General features: G+C 43.0%; 2 protein-coding genes across 3 annotated transcripts; one reads left to right on the top strand and one right to left on the bottom strand.

Moving 5' to 3' along the window:
• The first annotated feature begins 322 nt into the window (after positions 1-322).
• On the top strand, positions 323-16,294 carry itgb8 (integrin, beta 8). Its single transcript, XM_029443800.1, has 16 exons — positions 323-837; positions 1,984-2,069; positions 3,898-4,069; positions 4,547-4,653; positions 5,014-5,153; positions 5,515-5,680; positions 6,504-6,662; positions 7,065-7,160; positions 7,496-7,588; positions 8,634-8,774; positions 10,640-11,060; positions 11,205-11,427; positions 11,553-11,656; positions 12,086-12,202; positions 13,086-13,252; positions 14,483-16,294. The coding sequence occupies exons 1-16, from the start codon at positions 750-752 to the stop codon at positions 14,609-14,611; spliced, it is 2,409 nt and encodes an 802-aa protein (XP_029299660.1). The 5' UTR covers positions 323-749; the 3' UTR covers positions 14,612-16,294.
• Positions 16,295-17,165: 871 nt separating this feature from the next.
• sp8a (sp8 transcription factor a) lies at positions 17,166-19,606 on the bottom strand. Of its 2 annotated transcripts, XM_029443273.1 has the most exons (3): positions 19,511-19,604; positions 18,930-18,984; positions 17,166-18,820 (listed from the first exon to the last, which is right to left on the bottom strand). In XM_029443273.1, the coding sequence occupies exon 3, from the start codon at positions 18,785-18,787 to the stop codon at positions 17,615-17,617; it is 1,173 nt and encodes a 390-aa protein (XP_029299133.1). In that variant the 5' UTR covers positions 18,788-18,820; positions 18,930-18,984; positions 19,511-19,604; the 3' UTR covers positions 17,166-17,614. The 2 variants fall into 2 exon arrangements, with proteins under 2 accessions (XP_029299133.1, XP_029299132.1); XM_029443272.1 differs by lacking the exon at positions 18,930-18,984 and having other exon boundaries at positions 19,511-19,606.
• Between the last annotated feature and the right edge of the window lie 2,912 nt (positions 19,607-22,518).

Genomic DNA, 22,518 nt, shown 5'->3' on the forward strand with positions numbered 1-22,518 from the left:
TCCTTAACCCCATCATCTAGCCACATGGGTCCACACACACAGGAGCCCTCAGTGTGAAATGGCTCCCTGAAGAAGCAATATAAACATCAGTGTTCAATTCAAGGCCATGGTTCACTTGGAATCCACCCACCACAACTCCTTGTAGTAAGCACTTTATGCCTCTCCACCTCTCTCTCTCCCCTTATTTGTCTCTCTCCCCTCCCTCTTTAACTCTCTCCCCCTCTCTGAGAGCGAGGACAGAGCGTCGTTGCCATGGCACCGCCTGCCTGAGTCAGTACAGCGGTTAAAACACGGCCACTCTCCTGGTTTGCGTGTCAGCATGTTGGTGCGCACCGGCTGAACGCAGCGCTGGTACTCGTGTGTGTAACTCAGCTCCGCTCTGTCCCGGGATGAGACTTCACCATCAGCTGTGAGACGGACGAGGTCCACCGTGGAGGACACGTCGCACACCTGCGACTTAAAGGAAATAGATGGAGGGACCGCTGTCGCCGCACTCGACCGATTACTTCACCTCCTCTCGTGGTCCATGGGGGAGCGCGTTTATAAGCTGATTTAACCCAGGGGATGTGAATACCTCTCCGGGATTAGAAGGTTATTGGGTGAACGACAATGCCCCGTGGCTCGTTCCGGCACTCCTGGCTATTGTTCGTGCGGCGGCGGACGCAGGGCGCCCGGTCTCCCACGGTTCATCTCCAGTAGCTGTACAGCCTCTGCTCCTGTGTCGCCCTCCCCGGTGTGGATAGGATAATATGACTTCCTGGCTCCGCACATACGGCAGCGTCCCTCTGTGTCTCCTGCTCTGCTGCTTGGTGGTCGCTGACTGCGCAGAAGACTCCGGTGAGTGGAGGCTCATTAGGGTCAATTACATCATATCCCAGCAATCAGCCTGCATCTTGTATCATGTCGAGAAAATATCTGCTGTGCTCTTTGCAGGGGGTCGATGGTTTCCCAAATGTCTCACTTAAAGGACTTCCCATTAGTAACCCCCCCCCCCCCCCCCCCCAATAACCCCCTTTAGGAGCATTTTAGGATTATATTTCCACACAGCTGTCATTGTGGCAAGTTTTAGGGAGACTATGAACCTTTGAACCAAGCAGTCGGCTCATAAACTGTCTCATTTAACAAACATTAAAGCTATCTTTTTCGAAAGGAAACCTCTAAACCCACTGGAATAGCCCATACCACACCAACCTCTTGTTTCAGCATGTATTGATCAGCTATAATTAGAAGTTAAATGCTTCACCTCTTCTGAGGTTTGCCTGAGGCCAGAAGTGCTATTTGGGTCAGAGCTGCTTGTTAGTGCTAGGACCTGCAGCATTTCTCTGTCCTACATTCAAACCGTGTAGCTCACTGAAATGGATCTGGAAAATTGGATTTCAGCAGATAAATCACTTCAATGAATCATTAATCCCACTACAGTAAACTCAAGATACATTTTGTGGCTTTTGTCATCCTGTAAAATCTTCAGTGTCTACATCATGCTGTACTTTTCTCCCCACAGTCGCATAACAGTATCTTGAGTGAGTGATTTGTCACAGTGTCACTCCATTAATACATTTATGAGCATGTAGCATTCACAGATTGACTCATGATGAGATAGTCCTCTCTCTCTGTGTGTGTGTGTGTGTGTGTGTGTGTGTGTGTGTGTGTGTGTGTGTGTGTGTGTGTGTGTGTGTGTGTGTGCGCGTGCGTGTGTGTGGGAAATTATCCATTGCACCACTCCAACAACTCAAGCACCTGTTCCCACACTCTCAAGCGTTTTCCCACTACACAGCTGCCTAATACGCACTGAATAGCCTCACATGAGATGCTAAGTGGTGCTTCCATCATCAAAAGTGTGCATGAGATCTCTAAATATCCACAGGGGCTCGACTGCATGGCTAATGAGTGTTGACACACACATTCTTTCATATGCTAATCACAGACTCTTCTCTTCATCACATTCCTTCTCCGTCTTTTCCCCCATGTTTCATCTCTCTGCAGGTGACAGTGTGTGTTGGTCTCCTGGCATCACTTCTTGTACAGAGTGTCTCAGACGCGGACCACAGTGTGCCTGGTGCTTTAAGGAGGTAGGAATGTGTATAAAAAGTGTTTGCTTGTGTGTGACAGAGAGGGAGGAAAAAAAGAGAGAACGTGGCATACATTCAGCAGCATTCTTTAGATGACACACGAAAGCTTTGATGCCATCCACAGATGTGAATATAATGTGTGTTTTTCAGGCTTAGTGGCCTGCCCTATGACCTGTGTGTGTGTGAATGTTTCCATGCGTGCGTTCTCATGCTGCAGCAGAGACAGAGCCCCTTTCTATCCATGTGTTTAGTCTAGGCTCACACATATCACTGCATTGGTCTCAAAGTGTGTTGGTCTGTATCTGCTTTCTGGGTGTCAGTCTGTCTCGTAAAGAGCCCACCCCGAATCAGCCTCGAGAAGCTGTAAAGCCTTCTCGCGCCACACCAGTCACAACACACACTCACACAATACACCGTCTAGACCGAATGTCAACATGTGTGTGTTTACAGACTTCAGGTGCTTTCCCATCTTAACCGACATCATTTAGTAGAGTTGGGCTCACTGGTATCTGAAAGCATCTGAACGCCTCCTCTCTAACCTCCTACACATACAACGTCACAGAGCCACGCATGGCCAAGCACTGAAAATGTAGCAGGTACAGTGCTTGTAAAAATGCAAATGCTCACATTTGGCTATTGACATTCAGACGAAGGGGCAAACTCTGTTAGGAAAGTCCGGGGAAGTCACTGTGCAACCTTCTGGTATTCAGAGTTGTTACAGTTGTTACAAATTACAGCCACAGGGAGGGCCATAAATAAACTGAATTCAGTGTAGCTTTTGAGTTGATGGCATGGCCACGTATTCAGATGCAGTTTCAGCTTTTATTGTAGACTGTTTTCTGCTTTTCTATTGTGCTATTTAAAAGTTAAAAGTAGACGCAATCTCAATTACTGTATTTGCATTATTTAATTCCCTGTCTGCGGGATCTTTTTGGTTATGTCACAATTATAATCAGGCCTATGACATGCTGTAAATACATACATTTAACGGTCTATTGCTATGTTTCCAGTGGTAGTTACTGTGATTAGCAATGATTAAATCATATCCTACATAAGAAAAACCCAATTGGATCATCTAAACTCTTTTCTAACTATCGGAGCGGCAACTTTCATTTAACTTCCCTTTCCTCTGTAATCAGATAGGGAGAGATTAGATCTCTGACATGGATGATCAAGCACAAACAGGATTAGGGTTAGTTCCTGATCCTAGGGTTGTTCCTGTACACTTAACTGATAGTAACAGTTCTCATGTCAGTGTAAACACATAAATGACAGAAACCAAGGTGAGTAATTGTAAAACCGGTTTCAGTTTTTTTACATAAAAGGTTTGTCGCACTGTACGTTACAGAGTGGGTGAGAGAACACATGCACATACAAACTCTAGCGTGTGTGTGCTCCGACATTTGGGAATGGATGTAGTGGGCAACATGAGAAGAGGAATGGTGAGTAAATAAAGACGACAGGGATGCAGGAAATTGATTCTTCTGACCTTGAAATTTTCTTCATCTGCTTCACAGTGACTCAATGAGATATGGGAAGATTACAGCTGCTCAAACCCCAACACACAGAACAGATTTGACAGAGTATACTTTCATAATGAGCATATATTTGGCAACATTAGTGCGTTTTGTGTGTGGGGTCAGAGAGAATAATATGACATTCAACTTAACCCACTTGTGTCACTTGTTGTCATTCCTGAAATTCGATTATCGTGACTTTTCTGTCTTGTTTTCTACATTTTGTTATTGAAAACTGCAAATTATATATTAGAAATAAAGACAATTTTCAAAAGTCACCATTTCCTCTCCTGACCTTTTGTGACCTCTAGGACTTTCTCGATGGAGCGGGGTCGAGCCAGCGCTGCGACCTGCCGGTGAAGCTGCTCAGGAGAGGCTGCGGACCGGAGTTCATGGAGCAGTCAGAGATCAAGGTGGAGGTCAACGCCACCATCAGCAGCTCACAAGTGTCCCCACGAGACATCAGCATCAGCCTCAGACCAGGTAGACGACGGGCACCTCTGGGTTTGGGCCTCAAATACAACTTTAAGTCAAATTTAAAATGCTATATCACTAATTCACGCTGTTTTCTTAATGCCTTAGTGCAGGAGTGTCAAACTCATTTTAGTTCAGGGGTCACATAAAGGCCAATTTGATCTCAAGTGGGCCGGACCAGTAACATCACAGCAGAATAACCTGTAAATAACAACAACTCCATATTTTTCCCTTCGTTTTAGTGCAAAAAAGTACAAGTACATTCTGAAAATGTTCAAATTTAATGAACTATCTTTTTATAAAACATTATGAACATGACATTTCCTAAGAAACAAAGGTGAAATTTGAAACAATAATATGCCTCAATTTATAATTTACACATTTCAACTTACAGATCACAGTGTATCTAGCACAAAAAAGTGTGTGATGAAGCAGCTGAGATAAAGTTTGAAATATGTGTGTGTTTGTCTGTGTGTATGCCTATAGGTTCAGAGGCCAGCGTGGTAGTGGCTGTGAAGCAGCTGAAGCGTTATCCTGTGGATCTGTACTACCTGGTTGATGTGTCTGCGTCTATGCAGGAAAACCTTGATCATGTAGGTGTTCATCAGTGTTTGGCAGAGCTGAAGCATTTCACTTATTTCTTTAATTTTGAATCATTCGAACTTTTTTTGCATATACTCCTGCGCTGTATGATCGTTGGGGGGAAAAACAAGACTCATAAACACGGATAGCAGTTTTGTTTTACTTATGAGATGGCTACTGGCTTTACATTTGGCATGAGCTAATTTACTTAAATGAGAAATGTCTTTGAAGAAAGAAACGTTTTCTTCTCCTGGTCCTTATCTCACCCTCTACCTCTGAATCCCTTCTACTTCTCCCTCTTACCTTTCTTTACACACCCTCGGATTTCCAATTCTGCGTCCACCGGCCTTTTCGTGTCTTCTGTGGTCCAGTTGAAGACAGTGGGCGTGGCGCTGTCTCTTCGTATGACCGAGCACTCCTCGGACCTTTGGCTGGGGTTCGGCTCGTTTGTGGACAAACCTGTCTCCCCTTACATCAATGTCCATCCCTCCAAGATCAACAATCCCTGCAGGTAAGGCACACAATGGATTATTGATTGCAAGCTTAATCCTCTCCATATATAGCTCATTTTGTGAATTGTCATCCTATAAATAGAATAGATATTTAACACCTTCAAAGTTTGCCTCGTTAAAATCCTCAGCTAACTTTTTCTTCTTTTAATGAAACAAGAAGACGATTTGAGTGATTATTTAAAAATACATCCAAGCGAGCTGCTCCCATTAGTTGCCCCAGAGAGTGATTCGCCAGATGTTTGGGGGGGCAACATTATTATGACGATGAGCTGTTCTGGGAGACGAAAACAACACACAGACTTTTTGACATCCTGAATGTTGCAATTAAAAACTTTCTGGGCCATCTCCGTCCCTCACCAGCGATTATGAGATCCGCTGTCGTCCAGCCCACGGCTTCCACCACGTCTTGAGTATGACCGCAAATATGAGCGAGTTCACGCGTGTGATTAAACACCAGCGCATTTCTGGAAACATGGACACACCTGAGGGAGGACTGGATGCTATGCTGCAAGCTGCTGTCTGCCAGGTGTGTATGTACAGATGGTGGAAAGTCAGGCTCAGCTACGTGTGTGTGTGCAACAAAGACAAAGCGAGTTGGAAAAAGGTTTTTTATGGCCGACCCTTTTCAGTTCCCTTGAGTGTCATGAATATGTTCTGAAAAAAAGAGGCATAACCCCAAATTTGGGAGTAAGTCTGCATGCCGGTGAAAGAGGCATTTATTCTGGGAGAATGGTGGCATTCTGACTCAGCATTGGATGTTACCACTGGAATCCCACTAAGTAATGACACCACTGCTGGGGTATGGCAGACACACACACACATGCACACACTGTGGCTTATACTATGGCTGCAGGAGGGCTGAGTCACACCACACAGGGGGGCCCTGAGTAACCAGCCAGCAGGGGAACACCACGATGGTCGTCACTCTAGAAATAGACTCTCCATTATGTCAGACCTACTGACTGGGTTTCCATAAATACCCACGTGCACACACACACACTCACATAAATACATTTTTCTCACACTGACAAGTCACAGACATGATGAGAGAGAGTCTGTGACTGGTGGAGGAATTTCTGCTGCGTTTCTTTCAATTTGGCATCACAGAAAGAGCTGATCACCACAAAGAACTAATGTAGCTCAGATGAGTAAAATGTTTTAATGTGCAGTTTCTTACCACATGTGTAAAAAATATAAAGCGTGCACATATTTTCCACAACATTCTGTCTAAATGTAGGGATATAAGTGGATAAAAATGAGAGAATCTATAAAACGACTAACCAGAAACAGAATACACATGATTTACAAAGATTACACAAAGTCCTGATTCCTCTCTGTCTCTCTTTTAGAGAGCGGTGGGTTGGCGACCCGAGGCCAAGCGTCTACTGCTCCTGATGACCGACCAGCCGTCTCACCTCGCCCTGGACAGCCGGCTGGCAGGGATTGTGACGCCACACGACGGCCTGTGTCACCTGGAAAACAACGTCTACACAGGGAGCACCAGGATGGTGAGAGCAGGAGGAAACCTACAGATGCTGGGAAGTGGGGCTCAAAAGTGCTAAACCTTTTATCTGCGTTAAATGTACACGGTCTCACATTAATGTGTGTGAATGACTACACGGGCTGCAGGTGAAATTAGTCTTGTAGATTTTGTATCTGACACTACTGTAGTCCAATTGCAGATTCAAAATAATTCATACTTAAAAGAATAGCTCGACTGAGTTTTGGTAAAATGCTAATTTGCTTTTCTTGAGGATTAAACAAACAATATATAATGTGAGTTTGTGAGTTTTAGAGGTGGTGGTAGACAGCTGTTTCCCCCTGTTTTAGTCTTTGTGTTAAGCTAAGCTGTTGCTGGTGGAAGCTTCATGTTTACATGTTTCTTATTTGCTTGATTGTCTCTTTTTCAGGATCATCCCAGTGTGGGTCAGTTGTCTGATAAACTGCTTGAAAACCATATGTACTCCATCTTCGCTGTGGAGAAGCAGCAGTACAAGTGGTACGAGGTAATCTCTCCTACACAAGTGCACACAACAACATCACACATTTTGAACGTTATCAGGCGGTTACATGTGGTTATAAGTCTAATAGATGTGGTTCAGGTTCAGAAAGGGGCTGCTACACAGACTAGTAGGTTTTTTCTACACGGTTTAGTGAGAAACATATAAACAACATGTTGTAAAACTGAATGAAATGTTACGCTTTGAACAAAAACAACTTATTTATGTTTAGGCAACAGAACTGCTTGGTTAAGTTTAGGAAAAGATCACGGTTGGAGTTTCTCGCTCTGTAACGGCTGATAACATTCGGGTGATATAATTATCTCCCTTTTCTTCTTTAGGAGTTGGTTCGTTTGCTACCTGGCTCCTACCTGGGAAAGTTAGGACTCTTCCAGGCTCCAAACCTTATGGAGCTGGTGGTGGACGCATACAAGGTACAGAGCACTCACCTACTTCCTCTGCAACTTCTTTCTCATTTTTGTCCTCCCTCAGAATATTATTCATCCTTTAGACAACAAGGAGAAGGACAAGTGAGAGGTTAGAGATAAGTGAGCAGCAGCACAGCATGAGCTGAATTTATGAGCCCACACAGTATCAGTTTAGAGGTTTTGAGGCATTAGTCCTATGAGGCAACAGGAACTTGGCTCATAGTTAATAGCACATTCTTGTTTGCATAAAAAAAGGCCTCAGAATACGACAGAAAGTGTGTACTGTTTATATTTATTCTGGATATTTAGATTTGACTGTGCAGAGTGCAAAAGAAGGCACAGGCGTTTGTGATGCAAACTTAAACTGAAATTGGAGATGATCTGAGATGTTTTTGGTCACTGAAGGCTGAATGAAACAGAAAAACACGGATGAGAACAGGAGGTTAAGGAGGGGTAAGGCATGCGTGTGTGTGTGTGTGTGTGTGTGTGTGTGTGTGTGTGTGTGTGTGTGTGTGTGTGTGTGTGTGTGTGAGAGAGAGAGAGAGACTGGGGTTTTGTTTAGTTGGCAGCAGTCTAGGCTGTAATCTAGCCTCAGGCACAGCGCTCTATTGTTTGCTTCGAGAATCTGCCGAATCCACAGATCTGGGTGCACAGCCATGCATACGTGCACACACACACACACACACACACACACACACACACACACAACAGAAGCTGCCATTATAATTGCAATCAGATCCCCACGGAAACGTGTCCTAATCACGGACGAATACAAAGATGCTATTTCAGAAAGAAAGAAGGGCTTTCTTGGGAAATGTGACAACTTTAATTAATCACACTTCTCCCTTTCTGTCTCTCTTTCTCACTCTCGCCTCATTACTTTTCACACACACAGATTATATTCATTACATTTTTAAACTGTCACTGTTCTTCCCACTTTCTTTTATTGTAACCCATATTCCCTTACAACCAGTAATACGTTGAATTTCTTGATATCAGGCAGTGAAGTTAATGTTACTTTTTCATCTCTTTCCGCCCTCGCTCCATCCAGAGGTTGTTGTCGGAGGTGGCCGTATCAGTGTCAGTGGAGGACAAGGCAGTCAGCAGGTACTGGGTGTCTGTATCTCCTCTCTGTCCCAATGGGTCCACTGCTAAGGACCAGAGCTGCTCGGGGGTGCAACCAGACCAGACGGTAAACACACAAGCATGCTCGTCAGTACACAACTGCATCAAAGCACACATGTGATTAAAACAGCAATAACTTAGCTAAATGTTACTTATATTAATACAGAAAATCTTTGCTTTCAGCTCCCAGAGATGTCACAGGACAATTATTGGCTCTATCGGATTACTTTCACACACACACACACAGCTAAAGATTTGGTAAATAATCTGAGTTGAGCGGATTACAGGCTGTGTTTAACAGGAAAACATTTCCACGTGATTCCATGACCTGTTCGTCCTAAAGTCCTTACCTTGCCCAATATGAGAGCCTTTATGCAATCAAATAGGACATTTATATTTAGAAATAGGTCATTGAACATCCACTGCTCATACCTGTTCCATTTCTCCACAGAAAGAAACACTTGAAATAGTTTTTCTGCTGCAGTAGTAATGGTTATTGTCCAAAAGAGCTACTGTCAAAAAGAAATCAACCATAACAACCAAAGAAACACCCCATTGGTAATAATTATAGCATTTTCAGAACATTTGGAAATTTATGAATAATCCTCTTAACTTTCTCAAACACCAAGATGCTTAATGACTGCTCTATAGTTACTCCATTGTGCAAATATACTGAAGTTCAGCCCTTTAATCCATGGGCGGATTAAAGTGAATTATGGAAAGTACCCACATTTACCAGAATGGCGATAACAATCAAGTGAAAGGCCTTGTTGTAGATTTAAAGCTTTGCAAAGGCATGCACAATTTTCCAACCACATGAACAGAATAATTATTCACATTAAGTTACGTCTCAGGATCTCAGAATCCAGCTCCAGGTTACTTATGTGGGATAAGTAACCTGGAAGTATTTAAATCATATCAGAGATCGCCGTAATGATATAATGAGAAGTGATTTACAGCAGGCGTTTCATGGGGGAAAATACATTTTTACACTCTGCTGCAGTTCTCTGGATCTGTTTAGGATCTCTAAAGCAACAGCTGACTCTTGAGAAATTAATGGTTGTTCGATTGTCAACCAGTTTTGTTGGTGTACCCTACTTGCCTTACAAGAATAATTGTCACCCCACATACAACTCCACAACCGCACGCAATGCCCTCAGTCCTCGGTCATCAAATGTAAAGTCCCACGCAAGAAATCTAGGTGTTATCCTTGATTGTGGTTAAAATTTGATAAACAAATCAACTCAGTTGTCAGCACTACTAGCTTCTATCATCCTAGATCACTTGCAAAATTTAAATCCTTTCTTGTCCTGTAAAGATTTAGAGACTTCACGCTTTTGATTCCTCTCGCGTGGAATCAGTGAGTCAGCCTTATCTCTCCTGCAGCTTGTAAAAGATTCACTAGCAAGACTCCTCACTGGTACCAGGAAGACAATCCATATCTCCCCCGTACTTATCTCCCCTGTACTGGCCTCTTAGCCTACAGCCTTTTAATTATCTTCATGCAGACATGCCTGACCACACTCTCTTTCTTTAGTTTAGTTTTAGTTCTTGTGTTGTGTTTTTATCATTATATTCTAGGCTTTTACTAATTTAGCTTCTTATATTCTCTTATCTACGCACTGTATCTCAGGACTGGGTGATTTAAATGTTATATTTAGCTTTAATATTATCAAATTAATCTACCTATCTATCTACTAACGTGTCATTCTGTATTTAAGAAGACTTGAAACTAGCGATTGAGACCATAGACTCATCAGAAAAGTGTTTACTGAGGTAATAAATCAAGTCAGAAGTAGAGTCATTTTGTCATTGACTTCTATACAATCAGAGAAGTCACCCCCTGCTGGCCATTAGAAAGAATGCAGCTTTAAGGCATTTCTGCATGGCACTGATCGCATTGGGGATTAACCTTTTTGTCTTCCAATGCAGGTCTACTTCAATATCACCATCGGCCTGCGCTCTTGTCCTGATGACGGTGAAGATGAAGATATAAAAGTGTTGATTCGACCTGTGGGTTACAACGAGTCCACTGTGGTTAGGATCCACACTAAATGTCGCTGCAGTTGTGGACCGACGAGGCGCTGCAATGATGACAGCCAATCACCATGCAGAGGAACACAAGACAGCCTCAATCAGGAGCAGAGGCCTCATCACGGACTTATTAAGAACTCAGAGAGGGATTCAAACTGGAATTGCAGAGCGGATGGATCTGATGTGGACTGCAGTGGTCGGGGAGTGTGTGAGTGTGGAAGGTGTTTGTGTGAGCAGACCAGGCTTGGGTCAGTATATGGGAAATACTGCGAGATAGACGACTTCTCCTGTCCATATGAAGGGGGATTACTGTGCGGAGGTAAGCGAGGAACTTAAAAATATATATATGTATGTACATTTAGTTCATAGTTCAAAAGACTTGTGATGCAAAAACATACGCAGTCTACAATTTCTTTGTTTGCTTCTGTAACACTCTTTCCTCCTGTCTGTCTGCCCTTCTCAGGACGTGGTGTGTGTGTGTCTGGTGAGTGTGTGTGTGAGGACGACTGGACAGGCAATAGCTGTGGTTGTCCCATCTCAACAGCAACCTGCCAATCAGACAACGGCTTGCTTTGCAGCGGCCGAGGCAGATGTGTGTGTGGAAAGTGTGTGTGTGACGACCCCCGACACTCTGGGGACTTCTGTGAGAGATGTCCTGCTTGCCAAAGCACCTGTCAATCATACTGGTACTTATTGGTTAACACAAAGCATGATGGGAGCTCTTACAGAACTATTTATAGCTAAAGCTGACGCTGTTGTTGACTCTCTCTCTCTCTCTCTCTCTCTCTCTCTCTCTCTCTCTCTCTCTCAGGAAGTGTGTGGACTGCCACCTGTCTCATGGTCTCACGCAAAAAGAGGCAGGACACTGCAACAACACGTGTGCATCATTGGTGGGCTACATGGATGATGTATCAGGTACGGCCAGTTTAGCCAATAGAATCTACTCTATTAATCTAATTTACACCTGGACTTTGTAGTTTTGTGAATGAAACACAAAACATGCTTATTTACAGACACAGAAACAGTGAAAAAACACTGACAACACTGAAAACAGCTGCCTGTTGCGGCTAAAAATTGCAGAAATTTTGTGGATTTTTCAATACCAGTGACACCTTTTTATATTACACATAGTAATTTGATCCTTTGTAAGAGTAATATAAAAAATATTGATTGGTCCAGCTTTAAAGTGAAAACTAAAGAGCTGTAAAGCCCAGCAGCTCTCTTGCAATGCTACTCATTGATTATTTTGTTTTTAGTAATCCTGGAGGGTTTTCATGAGGACTTGGAGCTTAACATGTCTGGACTGAATAACATCCTACTCTCTCTCTCTCTTTCTGGTTTCAGGCCAAGCAGGGGAAATGTGGTTTCAGTGTATGTACATCAGTAATGACAGCTGTCGCTATCGCTTTCAAACAAGCTCACAGTCCGGTCAGACCCTGCTTCACATAAGCACAAGAGCAGGTATAATGTCAACACACACACGCACACGCACACGCACACGCACACGCACACACACACACACACAAATGCCTTGATTTGGGGTCACTTCCGTTGCTACCATTGCTGCACTACTGCACCCTGGTGTATTTGAGTCAGCAAGCCTGCTGTCAGTGTTACAGCTGTATTTTACATTTCCTCTCAGTTCCCAGCTCACCTTCTTACTTTTCACAGCCATACACATACACAATTCAAAACACACACACACATGCCCTGGGTTACACACACACACATTATTGCACATCCAAGTGTTACAGTTCATCCCCGCCCTCCCCATTTTTGGAACAGCTCCGTTCATTGTGCGTCCCCCCCACCCCCCCCCCCCCCCCCACCCCCCCCACCATCCCTCCATCTCTCCCTATCCCCTCACCCGCACCCCCTGACCCAACGGGACACTGTCTTCCGGCTCACACCCACTCCTCCCGGGTGCAGCAGGAGCCAGGTCTCCATAGTAACCCTGTTAAAAAAATGTCAGAGCACTCTTTGGGCTCTTTGTGTTGAGCGATGAGCCCGTCATCCACACATGCTCCCCAGCAGACACACAGCCAGCTGACTATTCAGTGCAGCACCACTGGCACAGCTGCCACTGACCGAGCTGTGTGTGTGTGTGTGTGTGTGTGTGTGTGTGTGTGTGTGTGTGTGTGTGTGTGTGTGTGTGTGTGTGTGTGTTTGTATGCAAAGTGATTAAGTATATATGCTCACGTACAATTTTGAGATATTTGTATTTTACAAGAGTATTTAAATGTCATGCTACTTCGACACTCACTTTCAAATGTGTGTATATCAACTTTTTGAAAGGCACCCTGTCCCAGTTCTCAGCAGTAAAAAGTATTGTGTGTGTCCACAGAGTGTGCCAGCAGCAGCCGGCTGGTAAGAACATTCCTAAGTGTGTGTGCTCTGACGGTGCTGTGTGGGATGGTGGTGGTGGCCGTGTCCCGGCTGCTGCTACAGAAGAGGGACTTGTCAGCACCAGGGGGCGCTGCTGAGGACGTAGACTATCACTGCACTGGAAAGGTTAGCATTCAAAAGTCAAGTATGCTCTAGGTCAGGGGTTTCAAACTCATTTCAGTTCAGGGGCCACACGCAGCACAATTTGAGCTCAAGTGGGACGGACCGGTAAAATCAGACCATAATAACCTATAAATAACAACAACTCCAAATGTTTCTCTTCGTTTTAGTGCAAGAAAGTACATTCTGAAAATGTTCACATTTTATCTTTTTACAAAACATTATGAACAACCTGAAATTTCTTAAGAAAGAAAGTTGAAATTTCAACAATATTATGCCTCAGTTTATCATTCACACATGTGCGTTACAACTTACAGATCACAGTGTATCTACAAAGGCACAAAACATTTTGTCGCAGGTATCTGGAACAGCTTTTTACTTTATGATCAAAACAAATATTTTTTACACTTTGCAAAGTCATCCCGCGGGCCGATTTTGGCCCCCAGGCCGCATGTTTGACACCCCTGCTCTAGGTGGTCATCAGCACAGCAGGGTTTTAATTTAAGGGAGGTTGAGATTTCTCTGGAGCCCTCAGACGAATTAAAGACCCCTTAACTCTTCAAGAAATGTGTGTTCATGTGTACTGTTCGCCGAAACCAGGAGTGAGGAATTTGAGAGTGCTGTTAGAGGTACAGCTGTATTTTACATTTCCTCTCAACTCCCAGCTCGCCATCTACAATGTCCAGATTTGTGACTTTACAATGACGTACAGCACCTTGGAGAAAAAGCAAACGATGGAAATGTCAACAGGGGGCCTTCCTGGATATATGTGTACCTAAACTGGCGTGGAAGTGTTTGGAAACCCCCCCATTGTTCATCGTTCACCGCAGATCATCTTAATGACACTGCAGATTATAGACATAAAAATCTGTTTTGGTTACATTTGAAGCACAATGATTACACTCTCGGGGGGGAAGTTCATATTTACATTAGCTGTGAGTTTTGCAAGCATTGTAAAGCTGTACATACTTCTTTAAAGACAGCATAATGTAACAGATAGTTATTCTTTACTTTTTAGGTTGAACATTTATGAAAGCCACTTTAAAGGAGCTGTTGACATTAAAGGGGCACTCCACTGATTGTCAATGAAGTCAATTTACTTGTCATGGGGCAGGAAGCTATACACTATGCACTGTAATGTGTGTATATCCAGTTAAAACAGTTATGCCCTTTAAACTCTCATGAGTCCCCACATCTATAGCCTAATACTGACTGCATATTTCTGCCACCCTTCAGGACCTGTCATACATCCCAACAACCAATGAGAAGACAGTTACTTACAGGAGGGAGCGTCCACCTGACCGTCCCGTGGAGATGCACATCCAGGTTTCCAAGATGCCACTTGGTGACCCCTGGCAGTGCTAGGCAAAGGTCAAGGTCCGAAGAAAGTCAGTAGAGAGAAGGACAGTCAACTAAAGGCTTGTTTTCTGTCTCTAAACATTATAAAACTTCAACCAGCTGCATGTGGAGACTCTGATAATGATGACCTAAACTATGAAACCTCCATGGAATCACATTTGTATAATGAACTGACCAAACTCTCATTGACTGTGTGACTAATGTGGCCAGTATCCTGGAAATGGAGATAAAACAAAGAACACATGTCCTCCACCTCTTCTTCTTCTGTAGCAGCAGGAAGGCCACTTCTTCCACAGGGCAAAGGGTAATCATTCCTCACTTTTTATCCATGCAGCAAATACTACTCTAATTTATGTGTGTGTGAGTGTGTGTGTGTGTGTGTGTGTGTGTGTGTGTGTGTGTGTGTGTGTGTGTGTGTGTGTGTATGTGTGAGACGGTCTATTTATGATTTCTTTAGTGAGAACACTACATGTTTTAGGTTTATGTGATTGTGTGACACTCCAATGCTCCATCTGAACCTTCTCCCTGTGTTAGTCTGCCCCCTTGTGGTCAGCTTGAGGTACGACTTTTTTTTCTCCAATAATAATGTCAACACATTACTGAAGTCGGCTGTACTGCCTTGGGATTTACAGTCATTCTCAAAGCAAACCAATAACTCTGTATGCCTTTTCCTAATTTGATCAGACTTTCAGTTTGTGGCATTCCTTGTCTTCCAGTTTCTTTGTTGCATTTTGTTTTTGTTAACGGCTCGGCTGCATTGCAAAGTACTGTTACTTTATGGCATTTTTCTATCATGATAAGTGAGAATATAGTTTCATGTGTTTTTGATAATCTGGTTAGACTTGCACTAGAACAATTGTTTTGCATTATACTACTGAAACCTGTGGGGTCTCTGGGTCAGGAAAGCTGTGATGGTGGGTTTGAAATGATTGGTTTGCTATATGTTGGGCATTACGAGATATCTATCTACACATTAAATGTAGTTGAAGCTAATGTAACAAATTCACAACACTGGAATAACAATGGACTGAAAAATCATATTTAAAAAAGTAATATACTGACAATTAATGCCTCTGCATCAACAAACTGTAGCCTCTTTAACAGATACAGCACCAGAACTGTGTCTGTATGCATCTGCTGATCATCCCAGAGCTATTACTGACAAGTTTAGACTGTGAGACAAACTCCTGTGCAGAGGTACAAATGAACTCTGACGGTACTGAGATCAGAGGTGGATTTAAACCCTTATGCACTAGATCCTCTGGATCCAGAGTGCCAGTTGCATGGCATCTTGTGAGACTTACGCTTGCCCAATCCTGTTCCTCTTTGTTTTAATTTAACACAACATTGTTTACAGCAATAGCTCCTCTCTTTTAATGTAAGTCAGGAACACTAATTATTATTTATTGTGATTTATACTACATTTTTATTTATGTTAATTGTGCTATTTTAAGATAAGGCTACTTGGGTTACAGGTAGTAAGTACTGTTTTGTGTTTATGAAGAGCGGCCTCTATCTCTAACCATAAGAATAATTCAACAATAAGGTTATAATCATCTCATCTAACCGGGCACTGAGTCCGGCATAACAACAGCACTTTTTTTGTGTAGTTTTTGCTGTGAATTAATGTGACTAGTTGTGTAGCATGAATGTTTTCATCACAATAAAATGTGCAAGATTTTTCTATTATAATTTCTCGAGTTATTTAGTTTTTCTGTACTTTTCTGTATGTGTGAGTTCTTTTTTTTTCCCGTTAGTGTTGTGAAACGTGAAATGATGTATTACTAAGGCAGTCCCAAATTAAGCAAGAGCTCTCACTAGCCTGTATTTGAAAATGAATATTGAGTCAATGTTTTTCCGTTTAGTTGAATGTACCGTTTTGTATAGATCTGGTAAATATATATATTTTTTAATATTTTGTGCAACAAACAAATGTACAAAGCATCAAGGTGTGACAAACCCATGTGGTCCAAAAAACGGGTGACTGTAAAAACTGAACACTAGGTGGAGATGCACACTAAGGTAGCTGAGATGAGTGTTTCTGATCATTGTAATTATTAAAGCAATAGGAAAGTTACAGAAAGTGTGAAAAATACAATGTTTGATAAATGATAAGATATCATTATTTCTTCATCAATGCAGTGCAGACTTGAAATAATTTCAATACCTTGATCAGGGAAATTACATTTTCACAAGCCTGCTAAAGGCCTCAGTTATACACCTCAACTGAACTATTACCTCAAGTTGTAATTTATTTGATATAATGGCTCATGACTGTACTAATACTGTTTGATATAAAGCATGCTACATCTAGACCTACACAAAAATGTAATTCATCAGATCAACAGTTCATTTTAAAAATAAAATGATTAAATGCCAGGTGCCTGATAGAGAAATTCTTATATACAGTGTGATTAATTCCAGTATTTAATTATTATGTATTTTTTCCTGGTTTAGAATAGTCAGGATAGGTATTAGATATTAGTTATCTACTGGTTTGTATTTTAAATTCTCAGAAAAAAAATTGTTTAGCCATACATTATAATATAGAAAGCATGCACAGGTTTAATGAGAAACAAAATATGTCCAAAAATTGTCCTGTTTTATTGAGTTATGATCGTGACTTACAGGCAGAGATAGATTAGAACAATTTAGTCTTTCAACCAACATATTTTAAAATAACCTCTCGATGTCAAGAAATAACCCAGACAATAATATAACTTGCCACTTGTTGAATTCTAAACAAAAAAAAGAGTCTTTGTAGAATAAATAAGCTGCATATAACCTGTCTCCACACAACAAAAGTCTAATGAACTGTAGAGTAAAAATGTATTTTTTAAAGAAGGCTACAAATAAGACGAGGTAAGGACACAGTGTTTATCCACAGCTGGAGTTCATCATAAAGTGCCATTTCTGTTTTAAAGTGTCCAAGAAAACACACTCCATACAGGCTGGTACAGTGTAATCAAATGCCCACGTGTTGCTTTGTTCTTGCTTTAGCTTTGTAAATTATTCCCCCGCACTCTGACCGTCGGTGGTTTGGACAGGCTCACGCACGTGGGGAGACTGTTTTGGGCTCCCGGAAAGGCTATTGTCCGTGTCGCTGCTCCCTTTACCGAGTCCCGGTTCCGCGCCATCCTCTGAGCCCTCTGCGCTGTGTGTCCTCGCGTGCTTTGCGAGGTGGTCGGAGCGCATGAACCGTTTGTGGCAAATGGAGCACTCGAATCGCTTCTCCCCGGTGTGCGTGCGCAAATGCCGCTGGAGCTCGTCGGAGCGCGTGAAGCGTTTCCCACAGAAGAGCCAGTTGCAGACAAACGGCCTCTCCCCAGTGTGCCAGCGCAGGTGCGCCTTCAGGTGAGAGGTCTTGCCGTAAACTTTACCACATCCCGGGATGTGGCAGCTGTGCAAGCCCCTCCGCCGTGGGCTCGTGCCCCCCTGGCCGAGGCTTTCTGCCTCCTGGCAGTTCGGGCAGTCGCACGTGGCTCTGCCGGAGAAGCGCCTTGAGGAGGAGCGGGAAGATGCGGGTAGAGAAACGACGGGGGTTCCTGTCGTCGTGGACTCTGTATAGGGGGTCGGGACAGGTGGCCTGAAGCCGTCATACAGGTGCTGTGTGGCGGGGAGCAGGTGCTGAGAGGCACCGGGGCCGAAGGCAGAGCTGTAGTCAGTGCTGTAGCCGCTCAGAGGAGAGGGTAACCCGGCAGGGCTCTGTGTGTCCACCCAGCTGGTTCCCATGTCCCACCAAGCAGTAGACCCGTTACTGACATCTCCCACTGGCTTGAACCATGACTCATATGGATGCGCGTGCATCCTCGGATACATCCCCGTTAAGCCTTCCACTGAGGAAGGGAATTTGGTCAGAAACACAGATCGTTGTGCGTGCGCAGAATCGGGAACATTGTTGTCTGATGGCACAGAGGTTTGGTACATCGAAAAATCGTTTCCAAAAGGAGAGTTGGCAGTGGTCAATGAGAAAGCGCTGGAGGTCTCTGTCAGTCCGGTCCCGTTGCTCCTGGAGGTAGGGGGAACCCCGACAGAAGTGAAGCAGGCGCCAAGGCTGCTCGGACCCGGGGCGCCTCTTTTCCATGGGTGAAAGCCATTCATGAATCCCGGGGCTCCATCGGAAAGAGCAGGGGAGCACGAGGGGCTGGGCTCTCCGATTCTGCTGCAGGTGGCGGCTAGCATTGCCAGCGGTGCGCTGCCGAGCCGGGGCTCCTCCTGTGGGAAACACACAGAAACATTTAGGCCTGTCACTCCAGAGTCATGGCTAAACATGGTGTGCGTAAAGACTTACAAAATAGTATAATAAGATAAAATAATGTCTCACAAATATAGTGTTAGTCACACGATCTGCGCAGAACTGTGGGCCTTGTAGATGTAGCCTAAATTAATAATAGGACATGGTTTAAGTTTTACAACAGTGCGCCTCTGAAATGAATCAATCAGAGACAATGGAGGAGTGTCGCCAAATGTTTTGTCAGCAAACAGACATTACAGCAGGTAAACTTCTTCATATTATGAAACACACTTTATCGTAACTATTAATCACATTACAGTCGGAGGGTTTAAAAAATCAAATGGTGCCTCGTCCTTTCACGTTAACAACAAGCATATACTTCTGATAACTCGAAGTGTGTCACTAACTCTGTTATTATCAGTGAAAACAACAGGTAAGAAAACTGACGAGAGAAAACAACTGCTGTCGGATTCATAAAGTATTATCATAGTATTCAGCCTATTATATAAACATGATTGGTTATTGGAGTTAAATACCCTAAAGTTAACCGTGTTCCCTGAACACCACAGACACACTGAGCCCTTTAAGGATATTATAACAATAGAATACCAATATTTTAGCGATTGAACTGATAAAGATGTTTCAGCGAATACATTTAAAGTTAAACTTACCCCTAGCAGAGTAGCAGCCATAGTCTGTGCTGTGATATCTTCGTCTGAGTGTGTGTGTGCTCGCGCTGACTGGATGCGGTGAGTCCGTGTTTCCTCTCCGACTGCTTTAGTAGTTGTAGCTTCTTCGTAGCTTTGAAGTGCCGCTGAGAGCCCGAGGACCAATCAGAAACCAGCTCAGACAGTCACTAAATATTTGCGCTCGAGGTAGTCGTCGTAAATTTTAAAAGTGAGGTCTCGCGAGTGGCGCGCTCCAAATTGCAACAAGTGGGAGAAAATATGAAGTTACAGACAATAAATTCAGTGGAGCTATTTGAACCAAACACAGCAGTAGCTCAGTCAGTAGGGACTTGGCTTGGGAAGTCTCCAAACGGACCAAGTGTGGACTGGTACTTTGAGAGGTACCAGTTCACCTCCTGAGCACTGCCGAGGTGTCCTTGAGCAAGGCACCATCCCCCACACTGCTCCCAGATGGCTGATAATATACTAGCTGCCCACTGCTCCTAATACTAGGTTGGGTTAAATGCAGAGTGTACATTTCACTGTGTGCTGTGCTGTGTACATGTGTGTCCCCTTTAAAAGAGGATTCAAAATCCTCCATTTCCACACACCCTTTACACCCACACACACACAGACTATTTATTACCTTCAAACAGTTATGTGGCTGAGCATGCAGGCCTACAAAGGTAGGGGTTTTATTAGCAGTTATCAATTATTTGTTTATTTATGCAGTTTTTATATTTATGCACCACAAGGTTCATTATTAACCAGGCAAAGTGAGCAAAATGCAAGGGCCCAGGGTCACCAAAGATCCACGTCACTTTGGTAATCAATTACATTTAAAATGTGTGTGAAAATATGCACAATTTAACCAACAAAAAAAGATAATATTTGAAAAACTCAAAAGCAACAGCACCTTCCAGAGAGAGCTGCACCTTGTGGACAGTTTAGACAAATGAGATGTGTTGGTAAAAAGGTTAACGCTCTAATGTCTTGAATGCTTCAGACAGGAAAAAGCTTTGTTTTAACTATCCAACCTGATGGTTTTTTTTTAACCGATGTTGTGAAGCCATACAGAGGGAGGGTCTGATGAATGAGAGGCAGGTCCGGTGCATCCCATCCTGTCCCTGGGGCGTATCTCGTCAGCCCTGGGGCAGGGAGGGGAGGACACTACCACTGCCTCCACAATTTCATCTCATTCAAGACAAAACAAATGTTGTCTTTCAAAAAACACCTCTTCCTATGCTTTCCTCAATTTTATAGTTCTTTTAAATACTCGTCCAAGCTCAGACTCAAGCTGTTTACACTGTGAGGGAAAACTTGTATCACTGGAATGTAAACAGGTAAATAACCCTAAATCATGGATGTTTAACCAATATGATGATGCACACCCTGGAAATAACCCAGAATGATCCTCAGCCTCTTAATATATGAGCGAAACCACAGAGGGAGCATTTCATTTGAATTTCAAATTTAATAAACCAGCAGGATTTAATCCATTTTCTTCATTTGTTTGGTATTAACTGCTTCCTTGCCCTTTCTTCATCTCTCTTGTTCTATTACCAGCCTAAATGAAGTCAGCTGGACACACATAGACGGAAAAGTTAATCACATTCCTCATCCACTCAACCCCCAACACACACGCACTCACACACACACACACACACACACACACACATACACACACACCGTTTACACCGGGTGATTGATAGTGCACAAGATTAATTTTGGTGATGCTATGAGAGCTTACATTATATTCCTTAAAAATGTTTTCAGAGATATTTTTCAAAATGTATAAAGATGGGTAAGATTGTAGGTCATGTAGATTATTCTACATACTTTACATTGTGTTGAGTAAAACCAGGCATGTGGAGTTACCTCTAATGTCTGATACACAGATGCAATGCCTTTTACATGTTGGGACACTCTTTTAAACAGATCTCTGTGCAGGTAGTCTGTAATTTGGTAAAAGGGTGCATTTTGTGCCGTAGAGCGAGATAGCCGTGGCTAGGCTAATGCTAAAGCCAAAAGTGAATCAACGTATTCTTTCAGTTTTGTTTTCTCTAGCTATTATCTGTAAATGAAAGATATAATTCAGTTTGTTATTACCCATGGTCAAATGAGGCAGTAGCTAGAAGTGATGATGGAGGGGAAAAAATATCTTAACTCCTACTAATGCTCACAAGCTTTCCAAATCTCAGTATGGATGCAATCTCACATTTTGACTCAAGAAGAATGTATTCAATTTGGCTTTTAAATTGCATAACCAAATGTATTAAACTGTAAATTAATCTATTTTCTTAATCTATATGTAGTAGCGGGACAGACAGACACATAGACAAAAGATAGATTATAAACTATGGATTATTAACAATTAAAACAAAACGTATTTTCTGAAACAAGCTGAAAGAAAAAGTTGTTTAGGCCATAGGTTTATGCCAGTGATTTAGCGGTACTATAATCTAAAAAGCTATAAATTATGGCATTTCAACCGTTTTTATCCGCCATGTAGTTTGCCAGCCAGCTGGCTGTTAAACATCTTTCACTCAACTTTACTGCTTCTATAGTTACTGCCTTTGTAGATCAGTGCTGTTCAATGTAGTTATTATAATTCATATGTACATTTGTGTTCTGGGATTTGAAAAGATTTCCATGAGAATTCCTTAAAACAACAAAAAAATGTGTCTGAATATGAATCTATTTGGTTGTCATTTTGGGAGGCCCCCGCACACTAACACACTCCTCCCGGTGGACCTGACAAAATCATAGGCTCCCACGCTGGCTTTCCCCCACAGCCTGAGGCATGTAGGCCGTATGCACAGGTGGAGTTTACAGTAGGCCATCTTGCCATCCTCACGAGCCACCCAAACAGCTGTCCCTCTTTTAAATGCATTCTTTTCCCACACTGAAAGTGTGTGTGTGTGTGTGTGTGTGTGTGTGCGTGTGTGTGTGTGTGTGTGTGTGTGCTCTTTAAAGGCCCCCAGTGAAACCCTGTCTGAGCCCCAACCTGT

The sequence above is a fragment of the Cottoperca gobio genome, chromosome 11, assembly GCF_900634415.1.
Source record: "Cottoperca gobio chromosome 11, fCotGob3.1, whole genome shotgun sequence".
NCBI classification, from domain to species: domain Eukaryota; kingdom Metazoa; phylum Chordata; class Actinopteri; order Perciformes; family Bovichtidae; genus Cottoperca; species Cottoperca gobio.

What these genes read in the sequence shown, in the direction of transcription:
- itgb8 (XM_029443800.1), top strand. Translation starts at nt 750, where the DNA reads ATGACTTCCTGGCTCCGCACATACGGCAGCGTCCCTCTGTGTCTCCTG. An exon ending in AAGATCAACAATCCCTGCAG is followed by an intron (nt 5,154 to 5,514) that starts GTAAGGCACACA and finishes GTCCCTCACCAG; the next exon opens with CGATTATGAGATCCGCTGTC. An exon ending in TGGTGGTGGACGCATACAAG is followed by an intron (nt 7,589 to 8,633) that starts GTACAGAGCACT and finishes CGCTCCATCCAG; the next exon opens with AGGTTGTTGTCGGAGGTGGC.
- sp8a (XM_029443272.1), bottom strand. Translation starts at nt 19,531, where the DNA reads ATGGCTGCTACTCTGCTAGGG. An exon ending in TGGCTGCTACTCTGCTAGGG is followed by an intron (nt 18,821 to 19,510) that starts GTAAGTTTAACT and finishes TGTTTCCCACAG; the next exon opens with GAGGAGCCCCGGCTCGGCAG.